Genomic DNA, 18,212 nt, shown 5'->3' with positions numbered 1-18,212 from the left:
AGCCCAGCGGTTTGACAGACACCAAATATTTGAACATGTTAGAAAAGAATGACTCTGAGGCTGACAAAGGTTAGCATGGGTGCATGAGGCTTCATAGCCAGGACTCCAAACGTGCAGCGGCATGTTAATGACTGTACTCGTGCTGGGGATGGATGCTGTCAGGTGTTCTCCTGACTGATGTTTGGTCCATTTTCAGCATCTTTTTCTGCCCTGACGTGTTTGTCGCTGCCCATCAGGGACCCTCAATGAAAGTTAACGTGAGGGGAAACAAGTTAGCGTTTATCTTCCAGCCTCACTGTGCTAATGTGCTGCTAATGTTAATCATTATTGAGTTTGGGAACTGAAGACAAGCTTGGCCAATGAAATCAGACTGAAGAGGCGGATACATGTGAGCTGGGACGATAATGTAATCAGTACTCATTAGATAAACATGTTTGTCACATGTATATCAGTGATGGATTCCCTCAGGTTCTTTTTAAACCTTTCGATTGAAACCAGAAATGTTCAGGAAGGTTCGGCTCACTGCAGATGCACTTAAACTGTGTTTCCTGCAAAGACGGAGACCTGATGGGCTCAGTGAACTCACAGAGCAGAGCTCTACTACATGCTTCACTCACCCAGTCACAGTTACACAGCTTTAATCTGTGCCTAAACACACAGATGGAAGCATTATGACCTGACGTTCATTGTCTTCCCACGGATACCTCAGCATGTGGACCAGATTCGTGAGGGATCTATCCACTGACCCTCCGATTAATAGGTGACCCGCTCTTCCACCTGAGCCACAGCCAGCCAATCACAATCACATGAATAATGCTCACAGAGATTTAGGTTTGTGTGTTTCCTGCAAACTGAACCTTAAACTGAAAATCACCGTCCTGACTTTGTGGCCGAGTCCTCGCAGTGTGACTGCAAACAGATTTATGTGCCCACAACATGACCAACACATGTGCACACACACATCCTGCTAACATGTAACATGATGTCTCACTGCCTCCGTGTGCTCTGTGATCCTGTTCCCTCATGTGATTTACACCAAACCATAACGTGAGAGGAATCTGTGTGTGTGTGCGTTTGTGTGTCAGCCCATTCACAGCCCTAACAATATCCTTTTCTTTGCTCTGCACTTTCCTCTTCTGTGCATCTCTGTTTAGTAAACAACACCAGACACAAGTGTGTGTGTGTGTGTGTGTGTGCACATTTGTGTGGTGTGTGTGTTGTCTGTGCCTCGGAGGTTAATTGGGCGTGAAAACGTGCTGCTCAGAACATTCATTGGCCGACCTGTTGATGGCACTCCTCTGTTTGTGAGTGTGTATTCATGTGTGTGTGCGTGTGCTGTTTCAGAGCCAGGAAATAGCTCAGAACAAACAGTAACAGACTGAAACGTGATGGAGGCAGCGAATAAAAGCAGGACACAAACCAAGCTATTCAAGCTAGAGCCAATGCAACCTGCAGGCAGCGCTAAACACAAACCTGAGGACGGCCCACCTGCCCTGACAGTCCCAGTAACCACCACAACCACCTGTAACTAAGCAACCAGCAACACCTGTAACTAAGCAACCACAACTACGTGTTACTAGGCAACCATGACAACCTGTAACTAATTAAGCATGAACACCTCTAACTAATCAAAGACAACTATCTCTAACTAATTAACCATGTCCGCCTGTAACTAAGCAACCAGGTACACCTGTAACTAAGCAAACACAACTACGTGTTACTAAGCAACCATGACCACCTGTAGTTAATTAACTAATTAAATATAACCACCTCTAGCTAATGAACTAGAACCACCTGTAAGTAATCAATCATGAGAACCTCTAACTAATCAAATACAATCATCTCTAGCAAGTCGTTATCCACAGCCATCTGTAACTAAGAAACCACGAACATCTGTAACTAAGCAACCACGACCATCTGTAACCAAGGATACCAAGATCATTTGTAACCAAGCAACCAAATTCTAAAAAACCTGTTTCTAAAAATGTAAAAAAAAACAAAAAAAAAACTTTTGTTTGTTTTTTAAAGTCCTATGTGATCAGGATCTGGTTTGTGTCCTTTTTCAGTTGTTATCTCTATTAACTATGATACAGAGTGATACCATGTATAATTCACAAGTTAACTTATTATATTATGTGATTATATAAACACAAATTATAACATCATTAGTTGATAAACATAAACTAAACAGTTAAAAGAGGTAATATTTACCGTTTATTAACACTGATCGTTATAATGTGTATAAACACCATTAGAAGTAATACTTCTATATAATTTCTTACCACAAACCTCACTGACCACAGACACAAAGAAAACTGTCAATCTTTTTCCGCCTCAGTGGTTTGATTATTTCTCCTCTTCGGTTTTAGCACAGAAATGCAAAAGAATGCAATCAGTGAATAACAGGATTACATAATCTTATTCCATAATTATTTGCCCTGACACCCTGAACACACACACAGTCAAACATGACACTACGCGGGCAGATACACATACACTTATGTCATCTTGCACGAGTGGCCTCACACACACACACAATGTGAGAGTTTGGCTCATTAGTGCTGTTCTTTAAAAAAAACAGCTGATTGTTGTGAGTTTCCCAAAATGAAATGTTTCCTTTTCCTCCTCGCTCACTTCCTGCCTTCATTTCTTTAAAACTAATTTAACAGAAAGAAATGAAATGAAACAGGAAGCTGAATTCAAAAAATAATCTTATATGAAATCAGAATGACTCACAGATGGTTGCTGGTCCCTTCCCTATTATAAGAACATGGTTAATTTGATGTTCCAGGTGACACACACACACACACACACACACACACACACACACACACACACACACACACACCTGCATCAGTGTGACACGTGTACTCATTCACATATAGCTAATGTTTGCTGCTCATCTGCAAGCTGCTTTGCAGCCCACCTCCACCCAGCTCCTTCTTTTGTTACTGATGCCTGCTCTGCTCTGTGATGGTGTTCTCCTACGCCGAGTCGTAACTGTCGGTGGTCTTTACCGAAATCAGTGATTGCGTCACACGCTCGGCCACAACAATAGGGGCGGAGCTTTAATCAACCATTGTGTGATTATTGTTGTTGTAATTTGAGTGAAACACCCGAGGTTCACAGCAACACAAACACGTTATTCTGCACAGACACAAACGTACACAACAGCAGATCATAAAGAGAACATTACAGTCCATATAGACGTAAACTCCACCACAGTTCCATCCCTGATGCTCTCAGCTCCTTATGTAATGTGCATTCTCCTCGTATTGTAGTACTTTGAGTACATGTTGTAGTTTTCTCCTTCTTTTCTCGCTCATTGATCTCCATCAGAAACCTGCAGGAGCTCGTTTCTCTGACTGATCGGTGATTGATGGCTTCGGCCTGCGTCCATGCTGTGAGGCTTAAACTGTCTCTGCTCCTCCCACATTCTCCATGAGACAGACGTCCCACAGGGAACGATAACCTCATCAGAGAGGAGGACGAGAATGAGTTCACATCCTGGGTGGAGTGGGTCAGTGTGGGGTCTGATTAGATGAGTGTGGGGATGCTCAGAGCAGAGAGCTCCGGGCTCATGGTGGTTTAGTTCTTATTACTGACCCATAAACACACGAGTCTGTATATCTTGGTTGTGAGAAGTTGTGACGTGTGCAGGACGAGTCCACAGTGTCTCAGTGAGCAGACAAGCTGCTGTGAGGTGTGACGTACGGCAGCAGGTGGTTAGAGAACAGGATGTGACTGAGGTCCTTCAGCATCCTTTGGGCTCTGTGCAGACCTGTAGCACTGAGTGTGTGTGTGAAATAGTGAATGCAGGTTGTACAGCCTGGAAAAGCACTGTGGGTTTACCACATCCCACACCACATGTGCTGTGGGAACTACCGAGGTGATAATGTAACTTAATCGAAGAGAAGAAATCCCCACTCACAGCTCAGAGTGGAAAGAGCACACGAGGCTCAGCATCATAAATAACATGCAAGTTAGATTTTAGAGAAGACACAGCCGATCTTCTTCCTCTTTCTGCTCCTTTCAGAAGTCATCCGCCTCCATCTCCTCCTGGCCCAGCCCTCTTGCCACACCAGCCTCTGCATGTCCTCCTGCACTGCATCCATGAACGTGCTGGATGTTCACTTTTAAACCCAGTTTGGAAAAACATGTCGCGAGGTCTTGGGTACAGATCCCAGAGATAAGGCAGGATGTGATGTCAGTTATTAGTTTATTAACAAGAGGAGGAAACCCTCAGCAGGAAGGGGAGGGGCTTCACATTAGAAATAAATACATTTTAAAAATACGACGTTTCTTTGAACGCATCATAAACTACAGCAGCAGGCAGGATGTAAACAGGAAGGAGCGTTAGAAAAAACTTCATCCAGGATTAAATGCAGCCTGTAAAACCTATCGATCATTGTCATTGATCCCACAGTGCCACAGTTCCCATCAGCCCCGGTGTTTCCTCGGGAAGCTTAACCTGCGCCTCAGAAAGAACAGGAAATGACACGGCTGATAAATGAATGTTGTATTTTTGAGAATTTCTCAGGTTAACCTTTTATTTTGACAGTTTCTGGTTGGATTGCAGGGCATTATGGGAGATTTCAGTGTATGTCAGACCATTCAGGCTGCTCTGCTGAGATTAGAGTTTTATCTGTGTGTGTGTGTGTAATAAGTGAAAACAGCTGACTGTGTTCCATCTTTGTTTCAAACACAATTTGATTAGCAGGAGGATTTGAGTGAGTCTGAGTGTATTTGTGTGACTGTCATTGTTGAGAATGGGCTGTTGTTTCACTGCAGAGTGCCTGCAGGCCAAGACTGAGGGTTAAATTCTCTCATGTCATTAAACCAAAGATGGCGACCAAACAAGTCAACCCAGTCTCATGGCAGTTGGTGAGATAATCACGACCTTGTCTTGTTTTACCAGAAAACAATTTGTATTTTGATTCACGCTCCGCAACATTATTTGGTGTCTCTGAACACAACAGTTCATCAGTGCAGCCTCACATGTGCTCGTTAAACAGCAAAAAGCTGTGTGTGTGTTTCAGAGTTTGTATTCACTTTAAATATAAAAGCAGGTACAAATGTGTCGCTTTGTCATGACGATGTGCTAGTTGGGTTGAGAAAAATGGCTGCCATGTCTTTTTTCCATCTTTGTTTTCCTGGTTGCCATGGTGACGCTCTCTTTACTAGAAACACACCTCAGGAAATTTGTCCTGTGAAATGCAGCGCTGACATATTCATGACCTCAAGCACGAAAAGAAAAGAAAGATTGTATGTGATTATTTCATGGACTGTATCACCACAAACCAGCGAAGAAGTAATCTGTTACATATTACAAGTTACTTCCCTTAAAAGTAATGGTGTAGATGACTTAATTACTTGCCAGAGAAAGTAACTGGCTGCATTAATTTCATGTTACTGTGTAAATGAGCTGATTGCACTGTCACATAATTACCAGTTAACAAACTAAAGTCTCACACTGACCCAGTCTCTGTCCCAAACACACACACACACACACACACACACACACACACACACACACACACACACACACATACACACACACACACACACACACATTTCAGTAACTTCATATACTTTAGATTTATTATTAATTGGCTTAGTTGTTTTTGTAAACACATCAACACACTATGTGGGCATTTTACTTTAGTTCTCCCACCATAATCAGCTTTACACTACATTAGTGTTTATGACCTGTTACCCACTGAAAACAGCTGGAACTTTATGCAACCACAAATGTGATGAGAATCAGGAAATTGTTCTCCAAAGTGTGAGTGAGACCAGGAACACGAACACAAACAGGTGAAACATGGAAAGCAGTGGACAAACAAGAGAAGGAATGCAAAGATGAGAAAAACTGAATGAGTGGGATTGAATCTGCATTTCCTTTCCGACAGCACGCGGCTCTGATTCGCTGTCTCTTTTTGTTTGTTTGTCTTCAGGTCCGGCGGTTCGTTTCAGCAGCTTCTCTCCAAGCGGCCCGACACCCCCTCCTCTGATTGGCCAGCACACCGTAGAGGTGCTGCGAGACGTCTTATCGTACAGCAATGAAGTTATAGAAACCCTGCTGGAGTCAAAAGCAGTGGTTCAGAATGAAGTCTTGTGATTGGCCGAAAGAAAAATAATTAACAAGAGAAAGGAAAAGACAAAAACTGATCATTTTTACCTGATCACTAGTTTTGATTTTAAAGGACTGATCATTAAACATTTAGATTTCAGCTGAAGATAAGTTCATATTTCCATTTTTAAATGTATTTTTTAATGATTTATGAACAATTTCTGTATACGGAGTGTTTTTACACAAATATGAAGCTGATTCTTCTAACATCTTTGTGTTTTATGACTCTACAGTAACTCTACAGAACTCTACAGTAACACTACAGTAACACTACAGTAACTCTACAGAACTCTACAGTAACTCTACATAACTCTATAGTAACACTACAGTAACTCTACAGTAACACTACAGTAACTCTACAGTAACATTACAGAACTCTACAGTAACAATTCAGTAACTCTACAGAATTCTACAGTAACACTACAGTAACACTACAGTAACTCTACAGAACTCTACAGAACTCTATAGTAACACTACAGTAACTCTACAGTAACTCTACAGTAACATTACAGAACTCTACAGTAACAATTCAGTAACTCTACAGAATTCTACAGTAACACTACAGTAACACTACAGTAACTCTACAGAACTCTACAGAACTCTATAGTAAGACTACAGTAACTCTACAGTAACTCTACAGAACTCTACAGTAACTCTACAGAACTCTATAGTAAGACTACAGTAACTCTACAGTAACACTACAGTAACTCTACAGTAACTCTACATAATTCTATAGTAACTCTACAGTAACATTACAGAACTCTACAGTAACAATTCAGTAACTCTACAGAATTCTACAGAATTCTACAGTAACACTACAGTAACTCTACAGTAACTCTACAGAACTCTATAGTAAGACTACAGTAACTCTACAGTAACACTACAGTAACTCTACAGTAACTCTACATAATTCTATAGTAACTCTACAGTAACATTACAGAACTCTACAGTAACACTACAGTAACTCTACAGAATTCTACAGTAACACTACAGTAACTCTACAGTAACTCTACAGAACTCTATAGTAAGACTACAGTAACTCTACAGTAACTCTACAGAATTCTACAGTAACACTACAGTAACTCTACAGAACTCTACAGTAACAATTCAGTAACTCTACAGAATTCTACAGTAACACTACAGTAACTCTACAGAACTCTACAGTAACTCTACATAACTCTATAGTAAGACTACAGTAACTCTATAGTAACACTACAGTAACTCTACAGTAACTCTACATAATTCTATAGTAACTCTACAGTAACATTACAGAACTCTACAGTAACAATTCAGTAACTCTACAGAATTCTACAGTAACACTACAGTAACACTACAGTAACTCTACAGTAACTCTACAGAACTCTATAGTAAGACTACAGTAACTCTACAGTAACACTACAGTAACTCTACAGTAACTCTACATAATTCTATAGTAACTCTACAGTAACATTACAGAACTCTACAGTAACACTACAGTAACTCTACAGAACTCTATAGTAAGACTACAGTAACTCTACAGTAACACTACAGTAACTCTACAGTAACTCTACATAATTCTATAGTAACTCTACAGTAACATTACAGAACTCTACAGTAACACTACAGTAACTCTACAGAACTCTACAGTAACTCTACAGAACTCTATAGTAACACTACAGTAACTCTACAGTAACTCTACAGTCATACTGTTCTAACTCTACAGGACACTGATGATTTTTGTCAGATGTTCAGGTCAGTGTTTGAAACAACACGCTACAAAATACCAAAGAAAGATCACACCATCATGACCTTATAAAATGTTTCTCAAAGCAAAATATGTTTATTGCACCTTAGAGCTGTTTATGAACTTGCTTTTAAATAAAACTTTTGAATCATTTTATGACCTGTGTATGTGCATGTGATGTGACACTGTGGGGTGTTGATGTCGTGATGATATGCTGGAATGTCAATTATAATAAATCGCCTGCAACAAATTTCAAGAAATCAAGTGAAACGACTGACCTGGAAGCAACCTTCTGGAAAATGTCACCTATTCATTCACCTGACTGCTTGTCTCTTTGGTTTGCTGTCCCCACATGACCTCACCTGTGGGGACAGGTGTTTCTGATAGAGATTGGTGACTAGGTTAAAGTTAGACACTGGGTGTACTTGTTGTTTGATATGCAGCCAACTGTTGGACGATGGACACAGTCATGGGTGAATGAATGAGGATCACCTGAGCTCAAATGCGAGGTGGAGAATAAATGCAGAAAAACTCAGGCATTCTCTCGTAAACGTAAGATGCTCTGTTCTTTAACGTGGGAGAAAATTTTTAAAAATATAAATATTATGTTTTATTGATTAGAAACTTTGCAGTTTAAGGTACGTATCACATGAGAACACATGCCCCTGAACAGGAAGTCCCAGATTTTCTCCCTCCACTGATTTCTGATCAAAGGACAAAGGAGGCGGGAACAACTAAGCTGTAGTGCCTCTTCTCTTCACTTCACTGTGCAATACATTTTGTTAATAGTCAACAGTGCAATAGACTTCAATACTTGAAATGTGCAATTCCCTTGTATTCTTATTCCTATTTATTCTATTTATCCCTTTCGTATATTTTTTTATATATGTCTCTGTATTTATATATGTGTATATATATATAATATTCTGCTCACGTTCTGTAACTTCTGTCGGTGCTGTGCTATTGGAAACCGAATTTCCCAGAGGAACCCACCCGAGGAATTAATAAAGTTTAATCTTATCTTATCTCTCTTATCTTAAATCAAGGCACAAAAACAGATCCAGTTTAGGGGTTAGGGTTAGGGTAACCCTAATGTGAAAAAGCTGTTATTGTGAGATAAAAGGTCAGTTTCATTTCTTTTGCTAAAAAATATTAATGAGGAAATGGTAACCTTTCCAGTTTTAATGCATTAAGGTAACGACCATCTGAGCTTCACCCAGTCGTCAGTAATGATATCATCTCGCCGCGGTTCCTTCCTCGTTGGCAGCTGTTGTTCATGCCACATTCACGATGGTTCCTATGTTCTAAATTTAGATGGAAACTCAGGATGAAGATGTTTTGAAAAACTTGGAGCTCCGGGAGGCTGGAACCCCACCGAGCCACCGGCTTTCTGCCCTTTAGTCTGTTGCTGATGGAAAACTATTGATCAGTGCAGCTTGAAGCAGTTCGTTTCACACTTCGTATGCAGGGAAAACAGAGGAGATGAAGTGTACAGTGTTTGGATGCCGGGTGAGTGATTTCCAGCATCCTCTGCAGGATATTGTTCTGGGACACCAGTGAGAGATTATTGGCAGCAGCCCAGCTTGTTTATGACATTAATCATCTCTGATCATTGCTTGCAATATGGCTGCATGTCAAGGATAAAAAAGTAAGCTCCCAGGAGCTCGATATCTCCTGCTGCATGCCGGGATCTGTCGCTCCTTTTGGAAACGCTGAGCATGCCATTGATGTCGGTGGGAGGACGAGAGGCAGGTTGACAGTTTGATTAATGGAAAAGAAATCCTCTGGTAGAAAGCGGAATAATCGAATGAACGTGGTGTTTACTGAATTCGAGGAAACGTGACGCATCTGGACCGTGGCGGAGTCGCCGGGGGAGGCGCAGACTGACGTGTTTGTTTGAGTTTTGAGGGAAGAAGGGAGGAGAGGGGAGGCTCAGGTGTGATTCATCAGAAACCAGGGACTTACTGTAGCTGTGCCATCCAAAAACTGACACAAACACTGCTCTGGGATCACATGTCATCTTCCTGAGCGGAGCAACCCTCCTACAGAACGCCATTACATTAAATCAGAGCAGAGTGCCGCAGGTTTGATAAAATAATTGTTTTCAAGGACATTACTCAGCAGATCGTCCGTGCCTTCAAACTAGAGATGGACCGATCCGATATTACGTATCGGTATCGGTCCGATACTGACCTAAATGACTGGATCGGATATCGGAGAAAAATAAAAAATGTAATCCGATCCATTAAATATCACGAAAGCACCTCACAAAACTTGCAACACGCCGTAACTCACCTCAGAACGTTAGCACGTCGGAGCAGTATGCATCACGTGATAGAGCGGCTGTGGCATGCCGGACCTGTCGGTGGTCTGGATAGCATTTGGAGCTTCGCTAGCAACCTGGCATTTCATCTCCGACAAAGTTATCCCCGAGAGAAGTAAAGCAAGTGTGTAAGTCCATCTCTGAATGTTTGTAAAGCATTCCTGCGTTAAGCTTAACGAGCGACTGCCTCTCGCTCTCCGGCTGCTACTTCAATCGTGAAGCTGCTTAAATGATCAGCTGATCGGCTTTTCTGTCGCGAGTCCGTCTTTGTTTTTGGCCCACTTTGCACCAGAAAGAGGAAACCAGCGGCTGAACAACAGCAGCACGTTTAAGCTTGATCAGCTGTTGTTAGAATTTATTTAATATTACTTTCTACACCAGGATCTTTTTCTACGTAGCTGACGCTGGTAACTGTGCAGGGGCGGATCTAGCAAAGTTTAGCCAGGGGGGCCGATAGGGCATGAACAGGGAAAAGGGGGCACAAAAACATACTTTTCTTTCTTATTCTCATTTAAAATGTCTAGCTTTTAATAAATAATTATCTGACACCCAAAGTTTTAATTTGATGTAAAATGAATAGAAGTCAATTACTGTATATAGTGACTATTAAGTCTAATATACCCTAGTAAGCTATAGTACTTTTTCCTTTGGGAAGGTACCATCTGTGCAGTCTGCAATTTTGTTGAAGAAAGATGTTGAATCTATTTAATATTTCTTGAAAAATAATTGATTTCTGTGCATTTTTTTCACACTGCATCAAATTAAGGTTGATTACGTCGATTAAGCATCATGAGGTGGCGCGTGAGGGGTGGTTCCCTATTTTTTATTTATTTATTTTTGTTGTTGCTGGGAGTTGGAACCCTATTAGTTAGGTTGCTTAATATTTATGCTAAGTACTCTTTAAAATACCAGAATAGGGAGGATGGTGTAGGTCTAAGTTTATTAGATTGATCAGTATTGCTGAACTATGAAATTTTTTTTTTTTGTATACAGGTATAACAGAATAGCTTTAGTGTAGTTGTTGTTTTAAACTTGAGTATGAACTTGCAGACTTGCAAAATGCAGCAAGATATTTTAAAAAACAGTTTTGTTGATTAAAAAACACTATATCGGATTCATATCGGTATCGGCAGATATCCAAATTTATGATATCGGTATCGGTATCGGACATAAAAAAGTGGTATCGTGCCATCTCTACTTCAAACTGGAGGCCGTTCAGCCCTGATCGAGGAGTGTAAGGACAAATATTACAAGAACAACAATCAGTCGTCACAGTCAAAGGCACAAATTCACTGGAGGAAAGGCGATTTTCTTAATGACTTAAAGAAAATCACAATGGGCCCCAAGGTGCGTGTAAATTTGAAAGGCCCCACCCCTCCTAAGAGCCAGAGCCTTAAATTCAGACGGGCGACTTTTTGGTTGTTTTCTGTCTCGTTTTGTCTCAAATTTATTTCTTTATTTTTGTTTCGTGACTTCTTTCAGCTAGCTGATGTCCAAACAGAAAATCTTGACTGTGACTTCGACTTCCTGTAAAACAAAACTCTGAAAATCATTTGCATGAAATAAAGCTGCTGCTGTCTGCTAGCTGTGGACTTCCTCGTTCTACAGACCGAGTTTGTTTTTGTTCAAACTGGAAATGTAAAATAATTTAAAGAGTGACAGAAACGGCACGATAAGTCCTCGACGCTGAAAAACCCTGTATGAGTGTTTTTATCAGTCGCAGGCTGTTGTCCGAGTTCATCATCTCTGACAGCTGTAAATCTAACGGGCTGTGTCAGAGCTTCATTCCTGCAGTAAAGACATCAGCAGACTCTGAGCTCATTTTCTGTTGTCATGAACTTATTTAGGACTCGTTACAGGAGCCAAGGTCTAAGAAACTCACACACATGTGTAGCAGCAACACTCCAGCTTTTATACATTTTTTTATTTTGAGCTTTAATCTCCTGCCTGTGTGTGTCTGTGTGTTTGTGCGCTGTGTGATTATGGAAGCATGTGCATGTGTGCTCTGGCTGGAGGTCGGTCACTGTCACAGCTAATAAAGTTAGCTGTTATTTGTAACATGAATGTGTCCGAGCTGCTCTGTTTTGCTGTGTTTACAGCACACCAGATGCAGCTGTTTCTGACTTGTAGAGGGTTGAGTTAGCTAACTGAAGTTTTTAATTAGTTTTTAACTCTATGACGTTAGCATGCAAAGTTAGCCTGTTGCTAGCAGCAGGTCTCTGCTGTTCTTTGTCATTCGGCTCTGTTATCGTGGAACCGGCCTGGCAGACACTCAGCACACAGATCAGGGTTCTCTGTATACATATATACCTGTCTAGTGACTGACAGTAAAGAGTCCAGAGATCCGGTACTGTCTGCCTCTTACTTACACACCAGAAATGGTAAAAATGGTAAATGGCCTGTATTTATATAGCGCTTTACTCGTCCCTAAGGACCCCAAAGCGCTTTACATATCCAGTCATCCACCCATTCACACACTGGTGATGGCAGCTACATTGTAGCCACAGCCACCCTGGGGCGCACTGACAGAGGCGAGGCTGCCGGACACTGGCGCCACCGGGCCCTCTGACCACCACCAGTAGGCAACGGGTGAAGTGTCTCGCCCAAGGACACAACGACCGAGACTGTCCAAGCCGGGGCTCGAACCGGCAACCTTCCGATTACAAGGCGAACTCCCAACTCTTTAGAACACAACATATGAGCAGACGTAACACACACACACAGGGGTTACAGTTTCAGAGAGAGCTGTGTGTGCATTATGGTGTGGGTAAAATCCACGAGGAGGCGTTAAACCTGACCCGACCCAACCTGCTGCATGTTCAACTCCCTGTGACCCATTTAGGGTTAGGTTCTTATTGAGCACGTTCCATCCACCGTATGGAGCACTCACGTGTAAATCTTGTGACAGTCCAAATGCTCGTGCATGAACCTGTGAAACTATGAGTCAGTATGTGAGTAACATCTAACCCTAAGCGCACCCCTGACCTGGTGGATGTGTTTAACAGGAGTTTAAAATCATGCTAATATTTCTGCTGCTCTCCAGGTCCTCAAGGACTTGCTCCACATGCCACATGCAATTACTACACAAATGAGCAGAAAGCATCTGGGTCCAGATTCATTTGCAAGTGAATCTCTGAGTTTGTCAATCTGAGCCAAAAAGTTCATAACGTTGATGTTGGACAGAGTCTCAGCATGACACGGTCACAGGAGCTCCTTGATGCAGGAGGTGCTAGTTTCAGGTTAAAACACTGAGAGGTGTGTCTAAAACCATTAAACAAGAAGTGCCAGGTGTGCACGTGGTGGAGGTGTTGGAGCCGATGACAGGGAGAAACGGTGTCCACATACTTCTGCTCGTATTGATTGATTGATTGAATCTTTATTTTGAACATGTTGAAAAAGTACAACAACATAGAATTAAGAAGAGACAAACAAACAAAGCAAAACAAAAGGAAAACGAGCAAAAACAACTACGAATAACTTTCATGTTCAAAAAGCAGCAGGAAGAAGCACGAGCTTATTTAATCCCACCCCCTGTCCACTATCTAGTAATCAACAGACTGCAGAAATACCTCCTTACAATCACATTATATGTTACGTGTATTTTTTTAAAATGTATTAATTATATATGTATCTGTCTTTCTATCTATCCATACATACGTATATACACATACACACTTACACACATTTTCAGTAACCCCAGTAACCTCAAAGGATACACAACCTACAGATATATACACCCACACCAACATACCCGTGCACCCGCACACACATGAAAATATTGGACAAGATCTCCGCCTCCTCCCTGTACGCTGCAAAAACCACATCCTTAAACCGCTGTTTAAACTGCGCCGTGCTCGGACTTTGCTTCATATCTTTACTTAGTCTGTTGCACAGCTTCACTCCACACACAGAGATGCAGAAACTTTTTAAAGTTGTACGGATACGAGGATGTTAAATTTAATTCCCCCTCAAATTGTGTCCCCGTTCCCTTTTAGAAAACAGTTTTAGAATATTGTCAGGAAGCAGGTCGTTTATTGCTTTATACATAATGTGTGCAGTGAGAAAATGAACCAGATCTGTGAATGTTAGAATTGTTGATTTTAAGAATAGTGGATTTGTATGATCTCTGTCAGCAGTTTGATGGATTATCCTTACGGCCCTTCTTTGTAATATAAAGACTGATGATAGCGAACAAGTAAACCTCTGCACAGTAATGCAAACACGGTGCAATCAGGGAACAATAATGTGGAGTGTTTGTGGTCCAGAATGTGTTTTACTCAAGATTGAGACACTTCTTGAAATTTTGTTATGTATATGATTTATATGAGACTTCCAGTTTAATTTATCATCTATAATCACACCAAGAAACTTATGTTCAAGAACTCTTTCAATTTCCACACCATCTACATGAATCTGCACTTGTGCATTTCTAAGGGAATTCCCAAATAAGATAATTTTAGTTTTACTTAGATTTAGCGATAGTTTGTTCCTGTTAAACCATTTTTTAATTTTGCACATTTCTGAAGTAATTGTATCCAGCAGCTCCTTTAGATTCCCCCCAGAACAAAAAATATTTGTGTCATCTGCAAATAATACTAATTTTAATATATCAGATGCCTTACAAATATCATTTATATAAATAATAAATAATTTTGGACCCAGTACAGAGCCTTGTGGAACACCACAAGCAATGTCCAAGCATGATGAGGAATGGACACCCAGCTTCACAAATTGTTTCCTGTCACTTAAATAATTTTTCACGCAGTGCAGTACAACCCCCCTGATCCCATACCGTTCCAGTTTATTAATTAATATGTCATGATTGATTGTGTTGAATGCTTTCTTGAGATCCAGAAATACTCCAGCTGCATACTGTTTCTGATCTATAGCATTCGTAATCTCCTCAATTGATTCAATTAATGCCAGAGATGTTGATCTTTTTGATCTGAATCCATATTGACTGTCAGAGAGTAATTTATATTTATCTAAGAATTTGTCTAATCGTTTATTAAACAGGTTTTCTAGGATTTTGGAGAATTGTGGTAGTAAAGAAACAGGCCTGTAATTTGTGAAGTGGCATCTATCCCCGGTTTTATACAGCGGCACAACTTTAGCTATTTTCATTTTGTTTGGCACTTTTCCCGTCTGAAATGATAAGTTGCAAATATATGTTAGAGGTCCTACAATTCCTTCAATGACCTTCTTGACGATTTTCATGTCAATATCATTACAATCAGTGGATGTTTTATATTTACACATGTGTACAATGTCAATCATTTCTTTTTCCTCCACTGCTGTGAGGAACGTTGAGTTCCTATCGATCAGGTTTTCACTACAGTCCACTGATGGCAGGGACTCAGGACTTTGTTCTGCCAGGTTTGGTCCAATACTTACAAAATAATGATTACAGCTGTTGACCACATCAGCAGTGTTTTCCATTGTCGATAATGTATTGTGGATAACTTTGTTGTCCAGAATTATTTTTAATGATACCGTTTAAAACATCCCACATTCCCTTCATATTATGTTCATTGTTGATCAATGTTTTACTATAATGCTCCTTTCTACACACACGTATAATATTGGTCAACTTATTTTTGTATTTTCTGTATTTATTTTCAGCATCTTTTGTTCAGGAACAGAGTGTGTTTTTCTTTTTACATGCATTTTGTAAACCCTCAGTGATCCATGCTCCGTCTGAATATTTGTGCTTCCTGTTGTATTTTATTGTTGGACAGTTTTTATCGTACAACTCCAGGAATATTCTTAAAAATGTGCCATATGCAATATCAATATCAGCTTCTTTGTACACATTGTCCCAGTGCTGATTTAACAGATCGTTCTTAAGTGCACTCATAGTGTCTTCTGTCCTCACACGTCTGTGTCTCAGGTGTTCTTCATGCTGATTTCTCTATAATTACTGTCATAAACTGCAAAAACTGTAGGTGATCACTGATGTCATTAATTAATAATCCGCTCACGATGTTGTTTTCCATGTTGTCAGTGAAAATATTGTCGCGTAAGGTGACACAACGTGGTGTAATCCTGCTAGGCCTGGTTATTTTAGGACGTAAACTCAAACTGTACATAGAGTTTAGTCATTTTATGCTTTTTCTGATTCAACAGGTCAATATTAAAATCACCACAGATAAACATAACATATGGTGTTTAGTACTTCCTTCATTTGGTTGGTGTAACATATTATAAAGACTTCTGTCTGATGTAATAAAGTTGAGTTTGGCTCTGTGTTCGGTGACAGCAGCTGATTTGTCTTTTACTGCTCGTCTGTGTTTTTAAACTGAACTGTATTTTCACCCAACTTTAAGAACACATACTGCACATCTGCAGCGTCCTTCAGCTGTTCCTGTGTGTTTTCTGTTTGAACAGATGAGAGCGGCGCTGCTTTATGAGCGAGGAGTGAGCGCTCTCACTTTCTTCGCTCTCTCTCTCTGTTCTTGTCATGCTCGGCCGCCCAGTTGGCTGCCTCTGTGTTGAACTCAGTGTGTGAGAGAAAAATTCGGATGTACGTAACTCACCAGCTCTTTAAGTGTCTCTTATTCCCCAACATCTGGAGTGTGTGTGTGTGTGTGTGCAGGAAGCTGAAGTTTTTTTCTGTCCAGCCTAATGTCGAACACAGACACGGTTATATGAGAGAGACAGACACTAATATAACGTTTGGTAACACACTGAGGTCGCCGTCTGACCTCACATCAGTGGACAAAATGATACTTTTATTTTGAAGGGACACACGATCGGGCCTGTTGCCCCTCCTGCTCGCGCACAGAGAGACCATTAATGTGACTCTGTGTTATTATCTGCAGAATGAGGACTCACACTGATGCAGCAGCACATGATGGCGTATTTAACCTTAAACACAACGTTTCATTGATGTGGTAGTCCGATCTCCTTCCACCGCCCTCCGTCACAGCTGTTCTCGGATCACATAGGATGAAACACTAGGGTCAGTTAAAGACTGTTATTATCCATATCATGGCTTCTGGGAATTCTGGAATAATCTTTTCATATATTCCTCTGTTGTTGAGTAAACAGAGTATCAGGAGTGAAAGAGAAGGTTTAAAGATGGAGGTGATGGTGGAGCTGGCGATGCTTTATTCAGAACGTCATGTCACATTATGTCATATAAATCATATCGTTGCCCTGAAAGCTCTGCACACATCGGTGAAACACGGAGTGATGAGATTATGCAGACAGATGCTGTCAGGGAGGAAGAGGAGGACTTCAAATATGGCCGACCGTCCTCTGGACATCGTCTCAGCTCCATGATGACAGGATGAGCTCTTCAGGGACCGGTCTGTTATTCAAGATCACAACTTGTTACAGTGATAAGAAACACACACACTGATTGAATTCATTTCCTGATGCCTTAAATCTGGTCTTCAGAGCTTGTGGGGACTCTGTCCCTAAAAGGAAGTCCCCGGCGTTCCTGCTGGCACAGATTCATTTCCTGACATGTGCGCTGTCTCTCTGTGTAAATTGAGGGTGACAGGAACGAGTTGCAGGTTCAGCTGCAGCCTGCAGAGAGTGTGAAGTGTTTATGGTGGAAACACACACAACATACTGGGAGCTCGGGTCTCCCTCATATGACGTCCACAGGGAGTTTCTCTGGAAAGCACTTCCTGATGTGAGCCGGATGGAGAGAGAGACAGGTCCCGTGCAGCTGCAGCAGCTGGATTTCACATTAGAGCAGTCGAGATGCCCCGCTCCACAGACAGGATGTGTACTCCTGGTTTCCATGGCAGCACCGTCCTTTTCCTCGTTTCCTCCCGTTCCGCCGTTCGTTCCGTCAGAGGAAGTAAGAGCGAGATGGATTCAGCAGAGAAGTTTAGAATTGACATTTATATTTACGGACAGACACGTGGTCCAAAAATCTGCTCTCATATTTTATATGTATTCATATACCAAAAAACATGACGACGTCACATCTGAAAAGAAGCTAAAACAGCTGGACCGCCCCCTGGTGGCTGCCTGCAGTAAAAGTCCCAAACTCCGCCCCCCAGAATTTTATAAATCAT

At 41.1% G+C, this 18,212-nt stretch overlaps 1 protein-coding gene across 2 annotated transcripts in view; it reads left to right on the top strand.

Annotated features, from left to right (window-relative positions):
• The window catches only part of sugct (succinyl-CoA:glutarate-CoA transferase), a 72,087-nt gene extending 64,075 nt beyond the window's left edge, over positions 1–8,012 (top strand). Inside the window, exon 14 of one of the 2 annotated variants that reach the window (XM_085469121.1) lies at positions 5,958–8,012. In XM_085469121.1, coding sequence (XP_085325247.1) covers positions 5,958–6,121 — 164 coding nt within the window. In that variant the 3' untranslated portion in view covers positions 6,122–8,012. The remainder of the gene's footprint in view (positions 1–5,957) is intronic. The other variant, XM_085469123.1, reaches the window with a different exon arrangement.
• Positions 8,013–18,212: the final 10,200 nt, after the last annotated feature.

This window comes from Copadichromis virginalis, linkage group LG9 (assembly GCF_057382275.1).
Source record: "Copadichromis virginalis isolate Kocher_CV1m ecotype Utaka linkage group LG9, C_Virginalis_male_GT1.1, whole genome shotgun sequence".
NCBI lineage: Eukaryota > Metazoa > Chordata > Actinopteri > Cichliformes > Cichlidae > Copadichromis > Copadichromis virginalis.
This window is presented reverse-complemented; position numbering and strand designations above follow the sequence as displayed.